The sequence below is a fragment of the Myotis yumanensis genome, unplaced genomic scaffold (genome assembly GCF_028538775.1).
Source record: "Myotis yumanensis isolate MYYU_CA2020_CCGP unplaced genomic scaffold, mMyoYum1.0.hap1 SCAF_15, whole genome shotgun sequence".
Lineage (NCBI taxonomy): Eukaryota > Metazoa > Chordata > Mammalia > Chiroptera > Vespertilionidae > Myotis > Myotis yumanensis.
In genome coordinates this window covers 25,760,598-25,784,567 of record NW_027223766.1, presented here as the reverse complement: position 1 = coordinate 25,784,567, position 23,970 = coordinate 25,760,598, and the positions used below count along the sequence as shown (strand labels likewise).

The 23,970-nt window shown below is 42.3% G+C and overlaps 1 protein-coding gene across 3 annotated transcripts in view; it reads left to right on the top strand.

Moving 5' to 3' along the window:
* The window catches only part of LYN (LYN proto-oncogene, Src family tyrosine kinase), a 96,965-nt gene that overhangs the window by 39,334 nt on the left and 33,661 nt on the right, over positions 1-23,970 (top strand). For 2 of the 3 annotated variants that reach the window (XM_070392825.1, XM_070392826.1), the window contains exons 2-8: positions 11,712-11,848; positions 15,115-15,160; positions 16,011-16,116; positions 17,588-17,686; positions 17,803-17,906; positions 18,700-18,849; positions 20,146-20,298. In XM_070392825.1, the coding sequence (XP_070248926.1) occupies positions 11,717-11,848; positions 15,115-15,160; positions 16,011-16,116; positions 17,588-17,686; positions 17,803-17,906; positions 18,700-18,849; positions 20,146-20,298 (790 nt within the window). In that variant the 5' untranslated portion in view covers positions 11,712-11,716. The remainder of the gene's footprint in view (positions 1-11,711; positions 11,849-15,114; positions 15,161-16,010; positions 16,117-17,587; positions 17,687-17,802; positions 17,907-18,699; positions 18,850-20,145; positions 20,299-23,970) is intronic. The other variant, XM_070392827.1, reaches the window with a different exon arrangement.

Here is a 23,970-nt window from a genome sequence, read left to right as displayed (position 1 = left end):
AAACCAGAACAACTAAAAAGCGTCAACATAAAACAGCAGGCTCCTGCCCTATCTTCTTAGCTGCTCAACCCAGTTTTACTTACTAGATTCAGCGGCTTTTGTAACCTCAATGTCAACAGCTCTACTTTGAAGGGTACCATGAAGTTTATGTACCTGCTGCCATATTATTTTTTACTTAATTGACTTATGGAACTATTGGTTGACAGTAGTGGATCTGCAGGATTACTAAGTGATGCTAAAATCCTGTTCATATGCAGATATCTGTGTGTAAACTCAGGGCTACATTAGCAGATGTATGTTGTCTTGCCATTTTTAAAAGCCTAATCTATTGTACTTTGCATTTATTGTAAATGGCTATACGTGTAGTGTTAGGAATAATGACTTTATTATTAAACATCAATAGATTGCTCTGCTCTTACCAGTTATTTTCCTAAGCTAAAATGGTGTAAGTTTGGGAATTAAGAAGATTTAATGAAATCCCATTTTGTTTTACGTCATAATTATTAAGGCAGAGCAGGCAACAGCCTGCCCTTGGTAACTGTAAAGAATACTGGATGTTAAGGAGGAACACGCTGTGTGGATGTGTGCAACTTTTCTCAGCAGAAATAATATTTTAAGGCAATAGTCTTTTCAAAATTGAGGATCTGTTTTAGTAGAAGGCAAAACATTTGTCCAATCTGAAGAGAAACCAGAGTATATCTGTTTTCTGAAATACTGACTCAAAAGTATGTGGACCAGTGCCTATTCTGTCACAATATACTTTTTAAAGGATGAATAGACTTTATTTTTTAGAGCAGTGTTAGATTTACAGAAAAATCGAGTGGAAAGTACAGAGAGTTTCCCATATGGCATTCACCAACCCACCCAGTTTCCCCTAATTAATAACATCTTGCATTATTACTGTGGTACATCTGTTATAATTGGTGAGCCAATATTCATACATTATTATCAACTAAAGTTCACAGTTTTCAGTAGGGTCCACTCTCTGTGTTGTACATTCTGTGGGTTTTGACCAATGGTTAGTGACATGTATCCACTGTGACAGTATAATACAGAATAGCTCACTGCCCTCAAAATCCCCTGTGCTCCAGCTCTTCACCCCTGCCTCCTGCCTCCCTCCCTCCCTCCTCTTGAACTCCTGGCAACCACTGATCTTTTTGTTGTCTCCATAATTTTGCTTTTTCTGGCATGTTATGTAGCTGGAATAATACAGTATGTAGCCTTTTCAAATGGGCTTCTTTTACTTGCCAATATGCATTTATATTTTCTCTGTGTCCTTTTGTAGTTTGATAACTCATTTCTTTTCAGTGCTGAATAATACTCCATTGTTTGGATGTACCACAGTTTGTTTATCCATTACCTACTAAAAGGCATCTTGGCTGCTTCCAAGTTTTTGCAATTGTGAATAAAGCTGCTAGAAATATACATATACAGGCTTTTGTAGAACTTAAATTTTCAATTCACTTGGGTAAATATCAAGGAGTACAATTCCTGTGTCATATGTGAAGAGTATGTTTCTTTTGATCTTCTAGGAATTTTGTAGTTTTTTGATTTTACATTTAGTTCTGTTATCCATTTTGAGTTAATTTAGGTGAAAAATGTGAGATCTGGGTCTAGATTAGTTTTTGTGGATGTCCAGTCTTCCAAAGTGGCTCTACCATTTTACATTCCCCCAGCAATGAATGAGAGTTCCTGTTGCTACACCTTCTCACCAGCATTTGGTGGTGTCAGTGTCTTGGATTTTTGACATTCTAATAGGTATATGCAAGTATATCTTGTTGTTTGAATTTGCAGTTCCCTGCTGACATATAATGTGGAGCATCTTTTCATATGCTTATGCACCATCTGTACCTCTTCTGGTGATGTGTCCAGATCTTTTGCTCATATTAAATTAGGTTATTTGTTATTGATTTTTAAGTGTTCTTGCATAGTTTGGATGCCAGTCCTTTATTTGTGTTTTGCAAAAATTTTCTCCCAGTTTGTGGCTTGTCTTTTCATTTATTTAACTGTCTTTCATAAAGCAAAAGTTTTTAATTTTAATAAAATCTAACTTAACAGTTTTTCTTTCATGGATCATTCTTTTCTTTCATGGATCTAAAAAGTCATCTAAATTTTCTCCTATGTTATCTTCTAAAAGTTATAGTTTTGCATCTTACAACTAGATCAGTTATCCATTTTCAGTTGATTTTCATTTAAAAATGTGATCTCTGGGTCTAATTATTTTTTGTGGATGTCCAGTATTTCCAGCACCGTATGTTGAAAAGACTACCCATTCTCCATCTAATTGACTATGCTTTCTTGTTAAAAATCAATTGACTACATTTCTGGGGGGTCTATATCTGAGCTATCTGTATTGTTCACCACATATTTCTAAATGAGGAGCTTTTGTTGTTATCTTCAGTGAAAATAAAGTCTTTTAGTAACTAATTTTGGCTTGACTTCTTTGAGCCTGAGTTGCCTAGTAAGGGGGAATAGGTAGAAGAGACCATTCTTACTATTTCTTCCAGCTTTATCTCATGAGACTAATTTATATTTAAGTATACAGTCAGGGCCATGATATTTTTACAAAAAGTTTCTCGGTCTATTCCAACAGATACCGGATCTGTGTGTGGACTGGCAGAGTGGCATACATGTGTTGAACAAGATTTCTACATGAAACCCTTAAATTGTATAATGGATTATTAAACCTGTCTTTCACTGATGACTAACAGTTGTTCGTACCCAATCTGTAAGAGAAAATATCAATGCTTAAAGTCATTACTAGTAATTAAAACATCAGATACTCTGCCCTGCAACTTTTATCAGGGGACATGTCACAATATCTGGAAACAGTTTTGGTTGTCACAACTGGAGATTAGGAGGAGGGGAGGGGTGTTACTGCATCCAGTGGGTAGAGGCCAAGGATGCTAACTACCCCACAATGCCTAGGACAGCCCCGCACACCAATAACTTTTTGGCTCAAAGTGTCAATTGTGTTAAGATTGAGGACCACTGTTGTAGAGAAGCAGATGTATTTATATCCACTGGCATGTTTTCCTCTTTGCTAAGTCTCTAGATAACCTGGACTTCTGTAGATTTGCAGTCCACCTCCAACAATTGTGCAGAAACTGATGGTATGATAGAACAGTGGGCTTCTTTTAGCTGTCTTGGGCTTAGTTTCATGTTTTCCTGGTTTCATAATAGTTTCTCCAATGTTCTGGGGATTTATGAAAAGCTGACAACTCAGAAAGTGGGCTATCAATACATAATTATATACATTTTTCAATATAGGTGGCTATGATCATTGATCATAAAAATATGAGGCTAGAAAAATGTTGGGGTTTAATACACTTCTTGGTTTGTTGTACATAGTCATTGGACTCCATTATTAATGTCCCCTCTGGTCCTTTAAACGACACACTACCCTGTGACGCATAAGTTTCCATGAGCTCATCTTGTTTTCATAGTGTTCCCTTTTATTGTTAAGAGAAACAAAACCCAAAAAAACCCCACTGTTTCAGCAATCCCCCCGTTTTCTTCCTCTGTGTGAAATTGCTCAACTAAGAGTTATGCAAATGGGTTCAGCCATGTGGGAGAGGCTTCTGACTGCACACTGAGCCAGGGGAATAGCACCCAAATCTTTGCTGTATTTGCTGTCAGTTACGCACTTGTCATAAGTTCAGGGCCCCGGCCTTCTCTTTTGCTACTCAGGCCCTTCCTCCCTTCACTCCAGCCATTACCAGCTCTCCTTTTCTGCCCCTCGCCTCATTCCAGTCATGGGCCCCTTGCACAGCCTGTTTCTTCTGCCTCCCCTTAGACCTTCTAACTCTGCTAAGACTCAAAGAGAAGGGGGCTGGTAGGTATCAACTAGACCTGCCTCTCATGTTCTCATGGGGGCTTCGGAGGTTGCCATGTCCTGAGACGCCAGGCAGAGCTTTGGCCGTCCCTCCCAGAGCACGCTGCATCTCTTGAGCACCCAGCATTTTTCCTTACGTCTGGGAAAAGTCTCCATGATTTGTCAACTTCTCCTTCATTGCCTTTAAGTTCTTAGCAAGGACTGTGGCTCCACCTGCATCGTCTCCAAGTTCTTCACTCCCACAGAGTATCAGAGTTTGAAGGACCTTAGGGTGTGCATTCAGATTCTTTTATTTTCTTTTTTTAATTTCCAAACATTATTTGAATTTTTTCACAAGTTTATGTATATACATACACAAATATATATGTATATACTAGTATACTACATGTTATATATGTGTATAATAAAAATATATTGTATGGCAGTTGTAGATAAGTAATTTATACATATATACAAAATGAAAAATATCTTTTAAAACTTTAGAGTAAGAATAACTAAACATATTACCGGATGTCCTTCAATTTTAATATATAAATATATAATAGGAAAATTTAAAAATTTAGAAAGGCAAAACTAGAAATACCTGTAATACCATCACCTATAGATGAACACTGTATTTTAGGATATTTCTTCCTAGACTTTTTTCTATACATTTATATATTTTTCCGTCACAAAAAATGCTACCATATGTATCATTTTTTAACTTTTATTTCACTTAAATATATTCTAAATATCTTTTATGTCAATAAATATATACATGTAAATATTTTAATGACTATATAGTGTTCTTTTGTGTTGAGGTATCATGTTATAGATCAATTTTTCTTTCTTTTACAGTGAAATGTTATTATTTTTCCTTTTTATTGAATTTATTGGGGTGACACTGGTCAACAAAATTATACAGGTTCAGGTGCACAATTTCACAGCACATTATCTGTACACTGTATTGTGTGTTCATCACCCCAAGACAAGTCTCCTTCCATCACCATTTATCCCTTCTATACACTTCTCCACTTTTCCCCACCCCGCTCCTCCGGCAATCACCACACTGTTGTCTCTATCCATGAGGCTTGGGGCTTCCTTTTTTTTTTTTTCTTTTTCTTTTTTGATCAATCACTCCACCCCATACCCACCAGCAGCCCCCACCCCCATCTTACAGCTTTCAGTCTGCTCTCTCTGAGTGTCTCTCTTTTGCTTGTTAGTTCATTTCCTTCATTAGATTCCACATATGAGTGAAATCATATGGTACTTGTCTTCTCTGACTGGCTTATTTTACTTAGATCAATTTTCTAAAAGCCAGTTTCCCGAAGGCCAATTTGATGAATTTATCAAATTTTCCAATTTACCAGAAGACTTATTTCTTTAATATTCTATTTTTTTTAAAAAAACTATGCATTATTTTAAATATATATTTTCATTGATTTCAGAGGGGATGGGAGAGAGAGAGAAACATCAATGATGAAAGAGAATTATTGATCAGATTTTAAACTAATTTCTAAAAATTCTTCAACCCTGGCCCTGCGGGGTTGATTGGGCGTTGTCCCGTGTACCCAAAGGTTGCTGGTCAGGTCACATATCCAGGTTTTGGGCTCAATCCCTGGTAGAGAGCATGCAGGAGACAGCCAATTTATGTTTCACTCTCACATCGATGTTTCTCTCTCTCCCTTAGGGAGGGCTTTATGTTAGAGGCTGTTCAAATAAGAATGCTAGGGTCTGGAGCCAAGACAGACTTGGGTTACCAGCTCACCAACTGTCTCAACAATGGCTTTCTGAGGGCTTATAGAGGAAAAATATCAAGAATGTTTGAAAATGATTACTATAGTAAGTAAGGAGAAAAATCATAGTTGCCTAAAGAGAGTGCGTTTACACACCCTTTTCAGTTCTTTTTCAAAGGAATTTAGGAAAATACAAAAGAAAATACAACCACTTAAGCTCAGGATTGATGGAGCTGTTGGTGGAGTTGAGTTTGGGCTCTCTCTTCTCTTCCGCCCTCCTGAGGATACCAGGGAGGCCTTTCTGACCCCCTCTTCTGTGATAGGGAGTTTGGGGAAAACATGGCAGCTCTCATAGACTTTGCTTCTCTAAACATGTCTTTAAAGTTTCGTTCTTGAAAGTAAGAAGGAACACAATCAGGGGGCTTCTGTTTGGGTGGGCAAAGTAAATCTCTGGAGCTAACAGCTGGTCCTGGGATGCAAGTGTGAAAACTGGATGGCGTTATTTTAGGGAGGAATGCCTAGGAATGATCCTTGGACTAAACTCAACCTACTTTTGAAGCTCAGATCACGTGTTTGGGATTATCATCATCTACCTGTCTGTCCTTGGGGCTTCCTTACTCTTTCTCTTGTCTTTCTAAGCTTCCTAACTCAAAACACTCTTTTCGGAAGGAAGCTCACTCCACAGAGAGGCTGCAAGGCCTTGGGCAGCTTTGAAGCTGGTAGACCAAGTTCACCTAAGACTTTCCATGCCCTGCACGGGTTTATCTCTGGGCTTTGCTTTGCTCATCTGTGCCAAGCACAAAGTAGACAATTGCCTGCTCCTCCCTTTTCTCCCCTCATCCCCTCTGTCTCCTTCCCCCATAGACTTTTCTGGTTACTCCAGAGGGACCACTTGTATTGCAAGATCAGGCCAGAGAAGGCCAGTAACAGGAAGAAGACTTCAGGAACAACCCCCCCACCCCCACCCCAATGAATTGCCTTTGGATGAAAAAGTCACTTGTTGCTGGGAAAACTCAATGCAAATTAAAGTATTCAGTTTGGGAAGTTGTGGTGAAGTGTTGTTGTTTTTTAAGTTTTTGTTTCTTTTTGATGGCTGCTGGAATAATAAAAACAAAACATGGCCCTGGCCAGGTGGCTCAGTTGGTTGAGTATCATCCCATACACCAAAAGGTTGCAGGTTCTATTCCTGATCAGGGCACATACCTAGGTTTTTATTTAACTATTATCATTATTAACCCAAAATTGCCACATGTAATGTCCCTTTATGTACTGTTAGAAAACATGAAGGCGTTGCCAACTGCGTCACCCACAGCACTTTATGTGGAGTCCATAAGAAACCTTACAATTCGCCCTAGCCGGCTTGGCTCAGTGGATAGAGTGTCGGCCTGCAGACTGAAGAGTTGGGGGTTCAATTCCGGTCAAGGGCACATGCCCAGGTTGCAGGCCTAATACCCCGTAGGGGGTGTGCAGGAGGCAGCTGATCAATGGTTCTCTCTCATCATTGATGTTTCTACCTCTCTTGCCCTCTCCCTTCCTCTCTGAAACCTTACAATTCTACAGGGCCTCACTTTCCCATCTGCTCCACCCCCCCCCCCCTCCCCACCCCGCCAATGAGGTGCTCATGACTCACGCTGCCCTCTGGCCCTTCCTGCTAGGAACTTGCCACACCCTATCTGGTACCCACTTTGCCACCATATTTGCACTCTCCTCTCTTCCTTGGCTTGGGTTTTCTGTTTTCATTTTATTAAATTTATTACTGTCTTTTTTTGCAAAAGCATTTCAAATCCTTTTAAGAAAGAAGCAGGCTATAACTACAGTCTCTTTATTTACTGTCATTAATGAGTAGATAAAACACTAGCTTCTAAAGAGCCATCGGATAAGAAGAAAGAAAAGAGAGAACAGACCTTAGGCTTTGACGTTTAGCTAAAGCCCGTGTGTGAGCCCCAACGCCACCCTTCACTGGTGCGCCGCTGTGACTTTGGGCCAGTCTTTCCATCTCTTTATACCTCAGTTTACTCCCCTGTAAAGTGGGGTTAATAATTCTTGGTTCATATGATTTCTTCAAGGATTAAATGAGATGCTCAGAAAATTATAAATGTTTAATTAAAAAGCACTAAGGTGTGAATCATTGTGAAGTGTAGCTCATATCACTCGCAAACATGAAACCAGTTTCTCAGTTTCTTTCGGGGCTGCATTGTGGTTTGAACTTTTCTGGCACCTTCCCCGCAGCATAAGGAACTGCAAGACTTAGAGGCGGTCAGCAGAGGCCTCTCGGCCTGAGCAACAGCAACACTGCCTGTGGAGCAGTGTTGTAGCTGTTTTCGTCTACAAGACATTTGTTTTTCTGGTGTCCATGGTGATGGGGGGAGGGAAAACATGAACTAAGGATAAGGAAATGATAATCCATGGACTGTCACCACCCCTCCCCCATCCACTGCTTTTTATTTTTTCTTCGTCTTCCTTTCCAGGGCCACTGCCCTGGGGATCCTTGTCATCTCTTTGTCTGGAGTCCCCACTCCAGCCCTTCCACCTCCTTCTTCCTACAGAGTCCTCTCCCTGAAGTACAGATGTCCTCATGTCCTTTCCCCAGTTAAAAACCTTTCCTCGGCTCTAAATAAAGTCCACACTACTTGACAAGACATGAAAGTAAAACCCCGAAAAGCGCTTTTCTGACCTCATCTCCTGCCTTCACACACACACACACACACACACACACACACACACACATACACATGCTACAGGGGTGTCTAACACTTTGAAAAAGTTTTTTGCATAGAGTGGTTTATAATATCCCTTTATTTCAACCCTCCAACTTTTTATTTTGAAAACTTCAAATCTCCAGAAAACAATGAAAGAATATCCTCACTTAAATTCACGAATTTTTTTATTATTTTGCCATATGTGTCCCCTCTTTTCCCTCTACGCCCCCTCTGCTTTTTTTTTTCATTTTGACTGGTGTTGAAAGTTGCAGACTCCCTGAGCCTTCATGCCCACACACCTGGCATGCATCGCCTGAGGCTGGACACTCTCAGCATTCCCACAATGCCATTACCATACCTGTAAAACACACAGTCCCCTAATATCATGTTCAAACGTCTCCAAATTTCCCCAATTATCCCAGCATGTGTCATCTTTCCCCGCCACCCCCCCTCCCCATTCATTCAAGGTTCACACATTGTGTCTCTTTAGCCCCACCCCATCCCTTTGCCTGTATGTTTGTTGTTTTTATAAAATGTATTTTATTGATTTTTTACAGAGAGGAAGGGAGAGGTATAGAGAGTTAGAAACATCGATGAGAGAGAAACATCCATCAACTGCCTCCTGCACAATCCCTACTGGGTATGTGCCCGCAACCAAAGTACATGCCCTTGACCTGGGACCCTTGAGTCCGCAGGCCGACGCTTTATCCACTGAGCCAAACCAGTTAGTCGCCTGTATGTTTTGAAGTATCCAGGCTAGTAGTCTTTAGCACACATTAAGGATTTTTCACTTTGTTCCTCTAACCCAGGGGTCCTCAAACTACGGCCCGCGGGCCACATGCAAATACAAATATTGTATTCGTTCCCGTTTTGTTTTTTTACTTCAAAATAAGATATGTGCACTGTGCATAGGAATTTGTTCATAGTTTTTTTTTTAAACTATAGTCCGGCCCTCCAACGGTCTGAGGGACAGTGAATGGCCCCCTGTTTAAAAAGTTTGAGGACCCCTGCTCTAACCTCTATATTTTCTATAAACTAGAAGTTAGTTCTAGAGCTCTCTGTCTCTCTGTCTCTTTTAAAATAACAACTGGGTGGGAAGGGTCCTTTCCCTTTCCCTTACCCACCTTTAGCAAGAGGGGCCCAGGGGAGCATGTAGGAAGCCCCAAGTGCAGCAGCACCCAGAGCAGCTTGATCCATTCTTCCAATGTTCCCAGAGCCCCTGCTCTGAGCAGGCCCTGTTCTAGGCGCTGGGAGCTGACCAGAAACAGGCCACTATGTAATGGGATGTAGGTTGTAATAAGAAAGATAACAGTGTAATTTATGAGGCGTGGGCAGAGGGGCGATCTTTTCAATCAGGTGTTAGTGAAGATCTGTCTGTCATTCTTATAGAGAACTCGAAACAGGAGAGAACTCGAGAGGGAGAGGACAGGGGAATGGGGGAGGGCGAGGGAGATGAGGCGCCTGTGGGGGAAGCGGAGGGGCAGCCCAGGCTTGGTGCTGTTCCTGTATCCGCTTGCCCAACCTCCCCGGCTGGACTCCCCCCCTCCCCCTGAGCTCACTGTGTGCCTAGGGGCCTGCGCTGGGAGGCCTCTTCCATAATGCACGATATTCCCTCATTTATACAGCACCGTTTTACAGTTGATTTTAAACACTACTTTTTTGGGCGGGGTGGCGGGGGGCTAGTGAAAAAAGAACTCGCCTGTTTTTACCCATCAACTCTAAAACTTGTCTCGCTTATTTCCAAACAAACTTTAAAACCCATGTTCATTTCAGAAACTTTAGCATATGAAAAATATGAGCTGTTTTGAGTTAAAGAAGTACTTGCTTCCCCTTTATTTTGGGAACTACAGCTCACTAGTTTCAGAAAGAGGCGTGGCTGTTCTGTAGAGGCTCCGCCTCAGAGGATGAAATGATAAACAAGCCCAAGGGCCACCTGGACGCCTGCAGGACAACACGCACCCATGAGCTGCGGCCACAGTGCGAGGGGGTGACAGTTAGAGAGGGGCTCTGCAGCTTTCTTAGAACAGTTCCTCCCCCGGGAGGTATTCCCTACCTGGTACCGCTCCGCCTTTTCCAAACTCTAAATCATCTCTACCTCCTCTGACATTCTTGGCCGTGATCCCGAAATGGCGGGGCTTCAGAATGACACAGGTCACATGGGAGAACCTGCCCCCCACTCAGCCCCCTGAGAACTTCCTGGAAAGTGTCCAGGGAATCTGCTCTGTAGGGTCTAGGAGATGCGGGTGAACATAGGATGTTCAGATGAAGCTCATAACAGATTTGACCATGAGGTTATCCTGTAAGGCAAGATTCATATCTGATTTCAATTTTTAAAAACATCTTTTTAGTCCCAAGAGCACTCGGTGTGGTGCCCTACATATCCTAGTAGCAACTGAATAAACAATTAAAAGACTTTAGCATTTAGAAGCAGGGTTATGTCGCTCTGCACTGCTCAAGCATAAACCCCCTCTGGCCACAGGTCTTCCCCCGGAGTCTGTGCACGATCATGGCTTGCTGATGCCCTCCTTTGTGACTGTGCTCTGCCTTCTCTCCTGGTTTCCACAGTCACATATCTTACTGGGAAGCCTGCTGGGTTTGATCATTTGAATGTTCCTACAAAGCATCTTTTCTCCTATGCTTGTGTCTCCCTTTTATTTCCTGTCTTGGTGAAGGCCCCCACCATTTTCCCAAGCCATATTCATTTGGGGCCAGATTCTATGCATTCTAGTTCTTAATCATGCTTGCCTTCAAAGCCTTGAGCCCCTCACTCACCTTGCATGTTGTGTCCTTCATCCTGGGGGTGGGGGGGTGGGAAGGCAAACAAACTCCTCGACATTGCACCTCAAGTGTGCCTCCCTCTCCTCTGCAGCCCAACTTCTGGCCTTCCCTACCGGGTTCACATTATAGAAATAGTTCCCTGACCCTTTAGAATGAACTGGTTCCTAAAGGACTGAGATTGAACTAGTTCCCTGTGAAGGAGGCCATGTTATCTTAGGGTCAATACTTTGCATGTGAAGTTCCTTCTTCCTGGAATCCCTTTGCTGACTTGGCCACCTGGCTGACATCACTTCCATTTTGACTCATAGAGCATTTCCTGCAGGATGCTTCCCCTGACCACCGCCTTTTCCTCTTGTCCTTCCCTAGATCTGGCGCATCCTCTATTATTGACTCACTACTGTACTGTAAATTCAATTCACATGTGTTTGCCACAGAATCTGAGCGTCTTTAGAGCAGAAACTCTGTCTTGCTGACATGACATTGATGCACTATAAATAGTTGTTGAACAAATGAATATACAAGCACACTGGTTGGTGAACAATCCCCCACATTTGAGTTTGTTAAACTCTCTATGATAAGGAATAAATGTGTATTGTTTTTATTCTTCATTAATGGAGAGATTTTGGTGGCTTGATGCCAGTTCTAGGATGGTAAAACAATGTCATTGCTTTTATATTCCCACAGGAAATATGGGATGTATAAAATCAAAAAGGAAAGACCATCTGAATGACGATGGAGTAGATTTGAAGACGCAACCAGTACGTAATACTGACCGAACTATTTATGTGAGAGATCCAACGTCCAATAAACAGCAAAGGCCAGTAAGTAGATAGTCTCAGGAGAGAATTACCACAGCAGGATCAAAACACCAAATCTGTAACATGCGCGTGCAAAAAAATCACATCAGTAACTTAGGCCTCAATTCTTGATATGCTTTGTAACTTAATCCTGTAAAGAGCCTGTAAACATTTGAGAGAAAACCGGTCACTTTATTGTATAATAAAGTGGCCCTTGGTCACCTTCTCTGTAGAGAAAAAAATCATCATTCTTATCACTGGTGTGAGTACCCAGTTTTCATATATACACATGTCTATCTGAGCTTGTGTGACTTAGGACAGGCAGTGAGATTAGTGCAATGGTCTGCAAGCAGAAAGAAATGCTGCATTCAAGTCAGAAGCTAATCCAGGTGCTGATATCTCCTTTACCCCATCTTGTCATTCTTCAACTAATTGATCATAGTACAGATACTGAAGCTGCTATGGCTTACTATAATTAAAAGATTTAAAAAAACAAAAAACCACACACACACAGCTAATTCTGCCCACTAACCTTGGATGATCTGTACCAGAAATGTTATATGAGTGGCGTGCTGTTTGATGAATTTGGGAATGCTTGGCAAAGGAGAACTAATGTCACATTTTATGGAAAAGAAGAACAAAGCTTTGGATAATTACAACCTTAAATGCACTTTATCTTAGAGGTTATATCCTTGCCATCAATTCTCTCTTTTTTTATTATCTAATCCTCACTGAGGATATGTTTTTATTGATTTTTAGAGAGAGAGAGAGAGAGAGACATCGATGTGAGAAACATCTATCAGTTGCCTCCCATACGTGCTCCGACCTGGGATCAGACCCGCAACCTAGGTATGTGCCCTGACCAGGAATCAAACCCGCAACTTTCTGGTGTAGGGGATGACGCTCCAACCAACTGAGCCACCTGGCCAGGGCGATTCTTTCTCTTTGTATAATAATATACATAACAAATCTAATGGTGTTTATGGAATTCCTCAGCATTTAACCTGGAAGCAGCTTAGTCCACGTTAACCAAAATACCTTGTTGTATAGTTTCTCTTGTCTGAGAAATGCCCTGGCATTCTAGAAGTGTCTTATTGTTATCAAGACCTTCAGTCAGCCCTCTCCCCCTCTGTTCCCCATTATGCTACAGGTATGACGTATGTCAAAGTCGCATGTCATTGTTGAAATTGATAAGTCACTATTGATCTTCTTACAAAGAAGTGGAGATGAAGAGTGAATATATTTCTGGACATAGATATTAATATGTCATTTTATATGGAAACTCAAAATGTATAAGGCTATTAACAGCTTTAATGGTTTAGTTATAAATACATATATCCTACAGATAGGTTTACAGTTGTGAGTGCCCAAAACACATACTCTTGTGTTATTATTTATTCTTGTATTATATCTTTTGTTCATACGAACAACTGTCAACCTCCTTTTGCCACCCCTGTATTTGAAATCATTGCATTAATAGGTGTAGATATAGATATTATATTATCTATACATATTATTTAAATATGATTAGTAGAAAATAAAATGATATAAGAAATTGAAGTCAAAGATCTCATAAAAAGGGTCTGGCTTTTTCCTGGTATCACATATACCAGATTTTTACATACTTTAAAACCTAAGTTTGTGTGGGGGTTTTCTTCATTAATGATGAACAAAGAATTTTTTTTTATTCAGAAAAACAAAGGAAAATAGTACAAACTTACCGTTTTTCATCTTATTAAAAGTAAAGGAGGTTAAAACTTAAGTTAGAAAGCAGAAGTAGTAAACATGTGTGACATCTTTCAATTCCCATATTTTTGTTTGTGCCGTCTGTGGTCACAGATGTCCTGTTTTATGAGTCGGTTAGTTTGGCCTAATTCCGTGCCCACAGATAAGTCAGCTCTGGCAGCTGTGCCCAGAATGCTCTCCCTGGATTGATTACAGAGGAGAGGGAGAGGCAACTCAACAACACTCTTAAGGAAAAGACATTTTAAAGGAAATGAGGGATAGTAGATGAGTTGCATATATGTGTTCTGGTCTTATAAAAAGTGTATTAAAACATTTGCAAATTAAGGACCCTTTATATTTGAAAATCAGCTTGCTGCTTTCAAAAAGATTTAATTGGTTTCTCATCTTTTAATTATTTCTTCTAAGTCGTTTAAAATTGATCATACATCCTAATTATGCAAATTTAAATGATTGAAAAATCAGTATGAAACTTCTTGAAATAAGTGTTAAAGGATAATATGGACCCATGATTTTCTGATACCAGAAAATATAGTAATTCACCACTACCACCACCACCACCACCACCCTCACCACCACCATAGCTCAGATTTTATGGGCTAACTTTCATCAGAAATTTAAATTTCACTACGAACTGTTTTTGTCCCATTTCATTAAATCACTCTAATCAAACAGAAAAGTCACAAGATTTGCAGGTATAGGTGTCTGACAGTTCCTTCCTGAAAAGGGTCTAAGAGGTCTTAGGCGTCCTCCTCATGGTCACTGAGAGAAAAGGAATTTGATTTAAAGGTAATCGAAGTGACCTTTTGTGCCACACACTCTTCCTGACAGTTCATCTCCAACTAAAATTACAAGGGATGCCATCTGTCCCTATGATGGAATCAGGGTCAGCCAGAGAAAGCCTGGGTCGATCAGGACTTGTTCTCAGCAGCTAGAACAGAGCCCTCACCACAGTTTAAAAAAAAAAAAAAACAACAAGTCTGGGGAACATGGAGATCAAAGTCCTGGGCTTGGATGGCTATTCCCAAGGTCCCCAAGGCCCAGCCACTTCCGTCTTTGCTCTGCTGTCCCTGGTGCCTGGTTTCCGGCTGCTGAGACTCCAGCCTTCACCCCCAGAGCAAGGCTAAAGGGAATCAGGCCCCGAGGCCCACACAGTCATTTTGTTTACGGATACACTGCCTCCCTCCATCTGTGTGGAACGCTAGAGAATTTGGAAGCATAGTCATTGAGCTGGGCAAATTGCCTCCCAAATAATATTAGGGTTCTGTTACCAAATAACAGAGAGAAGGATGATCGGCTAAGCCTCCAGCAGCCCCTGCCCAGAGCCCTGCTCATTTCCTGCCACCACAGGCAAACCCCTGTTTTTAGAAGGAAGAGCTGTACAGAGCTCTGCGGAAATTTTTTTCTGTACTCTTCTCTCCAGCTTCATGAATTAGCAACTCTAAACCTCATTGGCTACTGTTAGAAAAACAATACAACATACAACGTGAATGTGAATGAGAAAAGCTAAACATAAAAATTCTTTTCTAACCAATATTCTCTCCTAGGTTCCAGAATCTCAGCTTTTGCCAGGACAGAGGTTTCAGACTAAAGGTACGTTTTCATAGCAACGTGGTGGTTTCTTTTCTTTGCTGTTAGAGACTCTTCGAAACCGTTTTCCAGGCTATTACTTTAATTTTTTATTGTGAAAAAAATACACATAACATAAAATCGATCGTTTTAACCATTTTTAAGTGTACCGGACAGTAGTATTAAGTGCATTCACATTGCTGTGCAACCATCACCACCATCCATTTCCGGAACTTTTTCATCTTTTCAAACTGAAACCCTACCCATTAAACACGAACTCCATTGCTCTTCCTCCCAGCCCCTGGCTCCCACCATTCTACTTCCTGTCTCTGTGAGTTTGATACTCTAAGAATCTCATATAAGTGGAATCAGAGCATTGGTCCTTTTGTTACTGGCTTGTTTCACTTAGCATAATGTCCTGCAGGCTCGCTCCTGCTGTGGCCGGTGTCAGGGTTTCCTCCCTTTTGTGAGGCTGAATAATATGCGGTTGTATGTGAGGATCACGGTTTGTTTATCCATTCATTGGTCACTGGACAGTGGATTGTTTCCTCCTTTTAGCTATTATGAACAATGCTGCTATGAACAGCATTATGGCGCATCATTTCTTAACTATAGAGTTGGAGTGAATCAGAGGTGTAGGTCTGTGTGATCGGAGATAACGAACATTGCACGCAGTGTGTACGGCAGTGCGTACAGCTATTTACTGCATGCAGACCATGTAAGCCCTCAGCCCTGCCAGGAAGGAAGCACATGCCCCTGTCCAGCTCCCCCTCTTGTCAGCACATCAGTCATCCTTTGTGCCCGATGAGGATTTGTCCAAACGTTTTCTGCTGATGGTTTTCTAAAGGTCTTCATTTGTGTTCTTTCTTGTTAGATCCAGAGGAGCAAGGAGACATCGTGGTAGCCTTGTACCCCTATGATGGCATCCACCCAGACGACTTGTCTTTCAGGAAAGGGGAGAAGATGAAAGTCTTGGAGGAGTAAGTATACCCAGGCACACTGCACCCGCCGCCCCTCAACCCAGGCCACGGAGTCCTACACACTGGTCCCTCGTTCTGCTTCCAGCAGCACAGCAAGAGCCAGACCCCCTCCTTGGGCTGAGGCCTCCCAGCCTCCTTGCTGCGGTAGGGCTGGGAGTGGAAGGCGTGGGACCGAAGGAATGGTCCTCTGGTGTTCGCCTGTGAGCACTCCCCAGGAGAACTCCTTTTGAAGACAGACACTGATTTCTTTCTTATCCATCTCTGCCACCTTAAGAAGTGCGGGCATGTGTAGAATGTGTGTTATTTGATGACATTTTTATTTAGTTATAGTACCCACATTCAGACTGGGTTTATGGGTCCAACTGGTTTCGATATATAAGCACACTATGCTAAAGCAGTGGTCAACTCAGTGAAGCCCACTGAGCATGTGGCACTTCTGGGAAGACACTTGGACATCATTGTTTGCTTAACCCCATCCGTGCTGACTCACAGACCTGTGACCCTAGTCAGACCACAGGGGTAGGGGTTCAGAACAAAACTGAGAATAAGGAACTCCCAGTATCTCAATTCTAACTTGCTTTTCCTTCTAATCTGCAAACATTGTCGCCTTGGCCTGCCAACCAGGAGGTAGAGGAGAGAAACCCTTTATTAACTATAAGGTGTTAAGTAGTTGAGAGCTATTATCGCTTACTGATGCAGCATGAACTTGAGCCTAATCCTGGCCCTGCCATTTATTGCTGTATGATCTTCACAGGTCACTTCAACTCTATACCTCAGTTTCTTCCTTTGTAAAATGGGCCTCACAGGGCCTCTGTCATGGCTGATGTGAGGATTACGTGTGTTTATGTTCCTATGGATAAATACACTGTAAGCAACTAGATTAGTGTCCATTGTCGTCCTCCATGTCTTGCTGATGAGGATCCATCTGCATGTGGGAATTTGAAGGCTCATAGGGACCCACCCAATTTTCCCTCCTTCATTGCCCCAGCCTTCTCCCCAGCTCCATGCTGAGGGCAAGAGCAAGTGATGAGGTCTGACTGCTTGAAATGATTGTATGGTTTTCTATGGCATCTATCTATGGAAACTAGATGTTTGGTCAAAGGAGTCTCTAACATAGGAACTACGGTTCATTGTTCCCTTGACTCCCATTTCTATTTGGAGCCTAAAGCATTTCTTGGATATCCATTGGGATATTACAAGCATTTTGCTTCTGCAGGATGGAACCATTTTCACCAAGTCTTGTTTGAGCATTGCTGAGCACAGTGACCCACACCTTGGTGGTGAGGCTGTTTTCCTTTGCTTCAGTCTCTACACATATATTTATTTCAGCAAGAGGAGTGGATTTTCCCACTGGATTCCCAGGTTCCAGGAATCTTCCCACCCTCCCTCACCCACCAAATCACCTTGAGACCATGGCTATGATAGTTCTTGAGTAATTGGACACACTTTCCGACGTGTGTTTCTATTCCAGGCACGGAGAATGGTGGAAAGCTAAGTCCCTTTCCACAAAGAGAGAAGGCTTCATCCCCAGCAACTACGTAGCCAAAGTCAACACCTTGGAAACGGAAGAGTGAGTCTTTGCCTGTTGTCATCTTGGAGGGTTTTGTTTGCCACGTTGGATTTCTCGTTCATTCCTTTTCTTTACTTCCCTGGAGCATAACATGAACTGTGACAATGTCTTCTCAGGTGGTTTTTCAAGGATATAACCAGGAAAGATGCCGAAAGACAGCTTTTGGCACCAGGGAACGGCCCGGGGGCCTTTCTCATCAGAGAAAGTGAAACATTAAAGGGTAAGAAGGGGCATAAGGCTTCTTGTAAACACCATTTAGGAACCAATCCTAGAAACTATTCTAGAAGATATTTATGTCCCACTAGTGAAATTTCATAGTTTTCAACCATAACAAACTCAAACTATTTGTTTTGCTACTAGTTTGCTAAAGTAGCATAGGAAACTGGCATAACTATGGCCATTTCTCACCACGCTTTATGTTTGCTGGGTCTCTTACATTATTATTTAGAGTAACTCTTGAAATTTTAAGAGAAAGGAAAGCAAAACAACTTTTCAATTCAGCAAAATAGTTTTAAAAACCATCACGAAGAAGGAAAATGGCATGTTGGTAAACTTCAGAGCAAACAAAATTCTAGCTTTATTTATCAAGTCGACTTTTTTTAAAGACGTCTACATTCATTCTGGCTGTTTGCTAGGGATCACCGTCTAATTTAAAGATTTTTTAATTATTGATTTTTAGAGAGAGAGGAAGGAAGAGGGAGAGAGGGAGAGAAACATTGTTGTGAGAGCAAAACACTGATTGGCTGCCTCCTGCATGTCCCCTACCGGGGAATGAGCCCGAAATCCGGGCATGAGCCCTGACCAGGAATTGAACTGGCAACCTTTTGGTGCACAGGAGCCACACAGGCTAGGGCTCAAGTAGACTTTTTATAGGACTTTTCAAATTATGTACTATTCCTACTTAATTTATATTTTGCATATTTTGTGGCAAAAAGGGTACTACAGTATTGTGTAATGCAGATCTCATTTATAAAATATGCGTATAATCTTTACTTGTACTTTTTCCCTCGCAGGAAGCTACTCTTTGTCTGTCAGAGATTATGACCCTCTGCACGGTGATGTCATTAAGCACTACAAAATTAGGAGTCTGGACAATGGGGGTTATTACATCTCTCCAAGAATCACTTTTCCCTGTATCAGTGACATGATTAAGCATTACCAAAGTAAGTAAAAAGTGGAGATCGGACAAGACAAATATGTTTATCATGGTAGCTATGTGGTGGCAAACACTTTTTCGTATTAAAAGTTTTTATGCATGACCTTTTTCTTGATAAAATTACAGATCATGTTCTAAATTTATCTATAATTAAGTATACATTCAAAGTCAGATTTGATCCTTGGGAACAATTATTCCGGTCCTTCCTACCTAATCCCTGGTGTTTCACAATTAGTATTTCAGAATTATGAAAAGAAAATGAATACTGTTTTCCCATAGTGCATATCTTTACAACATATCTTTAACTATCTGGAAGAGGAATGCAACTTGCAGGTGTGTGTGTGTGTGTGTGTGTGTGTGTGTGTGTAAAAGTAACACATACTCTTGCCCTGACCAGTTTGACTCAGTGGATAGAGCATCAGCCTGCAGACTGAAGGGTCCCAGGTTCGATTCCAGTCAAGGACATGTACCTTAGTTGCGGGCACATCCCCAGTGCGGGGTGTGCAGGAGGCAGCTGATCCATGTTTCTAGCTCTCTATCCCTCTCCCTTCCTCTCTGTAAAAAATCAATAAAATACATATATTTTTTTAAAAGTAACACATATTCTTGGTAAAAGAACACAGAAATAGCAGGAACACCAAAAGACTTAGCAGTGGCACGTCATTGGTCCTTTGTCACCAGTGCCACTCCCCAGCCTTGTTAAGCTGAACCCATGACCAGCCTTTGGGTTCATTCCCTGTGTGATTGAAGTCGGCTGTAGTGGGCAGCTGTTGTGCCTGCTTATGTCTACAACCTGCTTGAAGGCAACACACACTATAGGTTTGCTTAGGTCCCAAAAGATGGAGAGAGCACGATATCCCAGGTTTTGTGGAACCTCCCCTCCCTCTCTGCGTATTCACCTGGCATGTGTGTGAAGTGCTTGCTGTGCTCTGGCCTTGTCCTGGGGCTGGGGGTCTCCTGGTGACAGAACCAAGCCCATGCCTTTTTGCCATGACGAGCGTACATGGGCTCAGCAATTTGAAATCACATTGTATTAAGTGTGGCAATCTATTAGCCTTTGCTTATCTGTTTGTTATTTTTTTATTGTTTTAATCAAGTAACAGTATAATGAACACAATCAAGTATGTTTAAATTGTCTTTCGTTTAAGAATATCAAAAGTGGAGATTCTAAAAAAAAGATGCCCCTATAAGCATTTTATGGCAAGTTGGAAATTCTAAGACTAATCGTCGAAACTTCCCCATAGGTACTGGCAAAACACAAAATATAATCGTTTTTTAACATTTATTTTCTCTTTCAAATTAGAGCAGTCAGATGGCTTGTGCAGAAGATTGGAGAAGGTCTGTATTAGTCCCAAACCACAAAAGCCCTGGGATAAAGACGCCTGGGAGATCCCGCGGGAGTCCATTAAGTTGGTGAAGAAGCTCGGTGCCGGGCAATTCGGGGAAGTCTGGATGGGTGAGTGTGTGGTTCTGCCGCCAGAAGTCACTCTGGAGGTGACGACAGGAGCAAGAAGGGCTCCAGCCAGTTTCCATCATTTTTCTCAGCCAAACACTAACCTGTGTCAGAAGCATCGCCTCTTTTGTTTTTCCCTGTGCACCTGGCACCAAGGACTGGCCTGCACAAGTATTCCTCCTCCGTGTGACTTAGTAATTCTCTTTCAGAATGAGTGTTTATAAGGAACAGGGCAGTGGGTGTTTATCCCGGTTATTCTGTCTGCTCTTTCATGATTCATCGCCAGAGTCTCTGGTCACAGGCACATTTTAACTACAGGACATTTGCTTCTGGGGAAGGTACTTCCTTGCTAGTGGGCTTCAGGAGGCTCCACAAATTTTTTTTTTTTATGAGAGAGAATCATTGGTGGGCTGCCTTCCGCACACCCGCCACCGGGGATCGAGCCCACAACCCAGGCACGTGCCCTGACTGAGAATCGAACCGTGACCTGCTGGTTCATAGGTCGATGCTCAACCACTGAGCCACGCAGGCTGGGCAAGGAAGCCCCACGTTTATTGCCATTTCTTACCAAGATGCTCCAAGTGCCATCATTAATGAATCATTCCTTACAGTTAAGGACAGCCTTCTTTTTTTTTTTTTTAAGGACAGCCTTCTTATACTGGCTTTTTCCAGGGCATTCCTTTGCCCATTTGTCTTTCCTAAAGTTTTTATAGTGAATGTGAGTTTCTTTTGCGATAAGAATACCCTCTCACTCCACCTCCTCCCCTGTTTTAAAGCATCATGTTTTCCTGGTTCTAGTTGAAAAGGCAGTTAAATCTGGAAAGGATCAGTCACACACGTCTTAGCCCATCACTCCTGTCCCAGCTTTGTGTGTGTGAAAGCAAACACGATTTCTAAAGAGCGGGCAGCTTCTGAAAACTGTCCAAGCTCCTGACGAGCAGGAACCAGACGCGCCCAGCCTGGTTTCATTTCACTTCCTCATCCAGGGGGCTATGAGGCAGAGGTTGTTCCTCTAAAAGTCTGGGTCCCTGCCATCCCAGCTTTGTCCACTTTCTCCTGTTGGCGCTGCTTTTAGCCGAGGTTCTTTTACATAAGGCAGAGCCTGACCCAGCATACAGCGGGGCCTTGACTTACGAGTTTAATTCGTTCCAAGACCGAGCAAGTTAAGGAGCTCGTTAACTCAAATTACTCTATCAACTCAATGCAAAAAATTGGCAGAGAGACAGCTGGTATCTCAAAAAACTTGTTAGTCAGGACACTCCTAAGTCAAGGCCCCACTGTATAATGAATTCTGACTGCACTGTAAGTGCTTGTGAACATACAGAATTCAGGTGAATTAGAATCACGCACCGCACGTGCATTGGCTGGCATATGTCAGAGCCAGTCGGCGGTGCACGCCAGGCACGCTGTCTCCCTTCCAATCAGCACATTCGTGGGCGAGAGCGCTCAGTCTAGATGTGATCTCTTCTCATTCACACTCTGCTGCTGAAGTCATAAGAGTACCCTCCTCCTTTCTCTATCTGCTCTGTTCTTTTTTGGGGGGGGGGGGCGGGGGGCACTGCAGGTTTTATATTTATTATTGTTGCGGACCCCCCACACTTTTACACTACACTCTAAGCTGAGTGATCTGCTGCCAACTGGCACCAATTCTCCACCTCTGAGTGTGCAGGGGGAACTTGCTCTGTTCTTTGTCATTGAGATAAAATTCATGTAGCATAAAATCAGTCATTTTAAGGTGAACAATTTGGTGATGTCTACCACATTCACATTGTTGTGCAAACCACCACCTCGATCCAGCTCCAGAATGTTTTCATCACCCAAAACAAAGACTGTATCCATTAAGCCGGCATTCCCCACTTCCCCCTCCCCCCTTCCCCCCACTCCCCCCCTCCCCCCCTCCCCCCGCAACCACCATTTCACTTTCTGTGTCTGTGACTTTGACTATGCCGAGTACCTCATATAAGTAGAATTGCAACATATTTATCCCTTTGTGACTGGCTTATTTCACTTACTATTAAGGTTCATCCTTGTTGTACCACGCCTCAGAATTTCATTCTGACTTAAGGCTGAATAATATTCCATTTTATGCATTTATCGCAGTTTGTTTATCTCTTTATCTGTTAATAGATATTTGGGCTGTTTCCACCTTTTGGCTCTTATGAAGAACGATGTTATGAACATTCATGTACAAATTATTGTGTGGGCAAATATTTTCATTTCTCTTAGGTATGAAGGGGTGAAATTGCTGGGTCATATGGTAATTCTACATTTAGTTGTTTGAAGAACCATCAAGCTGTTATTCGCTCTTTTTTTTTTTTTAAATGCCGCCTTATCTTTTTCCCCTAATATATTTCTTAATGTATTGTTTTTCAAATCCACAACATTAGGACAGGAATTGTATAATAAACATTGTATACCCTTCACCTAGATTCACTGGTTAATATTTGGATATATTTGCTTTATCTTTTTCTACATATACACGTCCATATGTTATTGCTGCTGGTGAATCACTTGAGAGTAAGTTGCAGACATGCGGGTGCTTCTCCCGAAATACTTAAGCACGTGTCTCCTAAGAGCAGGGCCGTTAACATACACAATATAGCGATCACATTCAGGAAACTTAACATTGATGCATTCTATTATCTAATGCCGAGTCTGTATTCAGATTTCCCTAATCGTTCCAGGAATGTCCTTGTTGCTAAGATCATGTGTTTTGCATTTAGGTGGCATGTCTTTAGTCTCCTTTAATCTGGAACATTCGATCCCTTCCCGTGGTCGGCAAACTGTGGCTCGCGAGCCACATGTGGCTCTTTGGCCCTTTGAGTGTGGCTCTTCCACAAAATACCACGTGCGGGCGCGCACGTACAGTGCGATAGAAACTTCATGGCCCATGCGCAGAAGTCGGTATTTTGTGGAAGAGCCACACTCGAGGGGCCAAAGAGCCGCATGTGGCTCGCGAGCCTCAGTTTGCCGACCACTGCCTTAGCCCATCTTCATATTTTATGACGTTTTGTAGAACACGGGTCCCTTGTTTTTGGAATGTCCTTCGTTTGGATTTCTCTGATGTTTCCGGAGACTTGGCTCAGGTTGTGCCTTTGTGCCTGAGTAGTGCTGAGTGAAACTGTGCCCTCGGTGCACCTGGCAGGAGGCACGCATGGTCACTGGTCCCATTATTGCTGATTTCCTTTTCATTTGAAGGAGGTCCACCAGATTTCGCCATTGTAAATGACACTTTTAGGTTCCCTTTCGTAATTAATTCACGATCTGTGGGGAGATTAGGATTGTGTAAGAACTTCCCCCAGATGGTTTCAGCATTACCTGCTCATTCCCTCTGGGAAGCCATAACTTCTCTAAAAAGCTGCACTTGCCTCTGTCCTCCTTCCACACTCCCCAGGCCATGTCTCCTCCAACCCCACTGGCTCCCTTCAGTAACCAGGGACCCTGCCTTCTCTTCCTGGCCTCCCCTTACCAGCCTTATCTCTTTATTGGCAGGAAAATACATGTTCATGATTACACTGAATTGTCCTCTGGGGCTCTGAGTCCATCTGAGGGTGCCAGGGTTTTGAGTGGGGAGATGACAAGGTGGAGGGTGGAGAAGACGGGAGGAGAGAGAAGAGTGGCCCAGCTATACGGTGTCCATGGGCCCATTTCTAGCGACACTTCCATCGATTATCT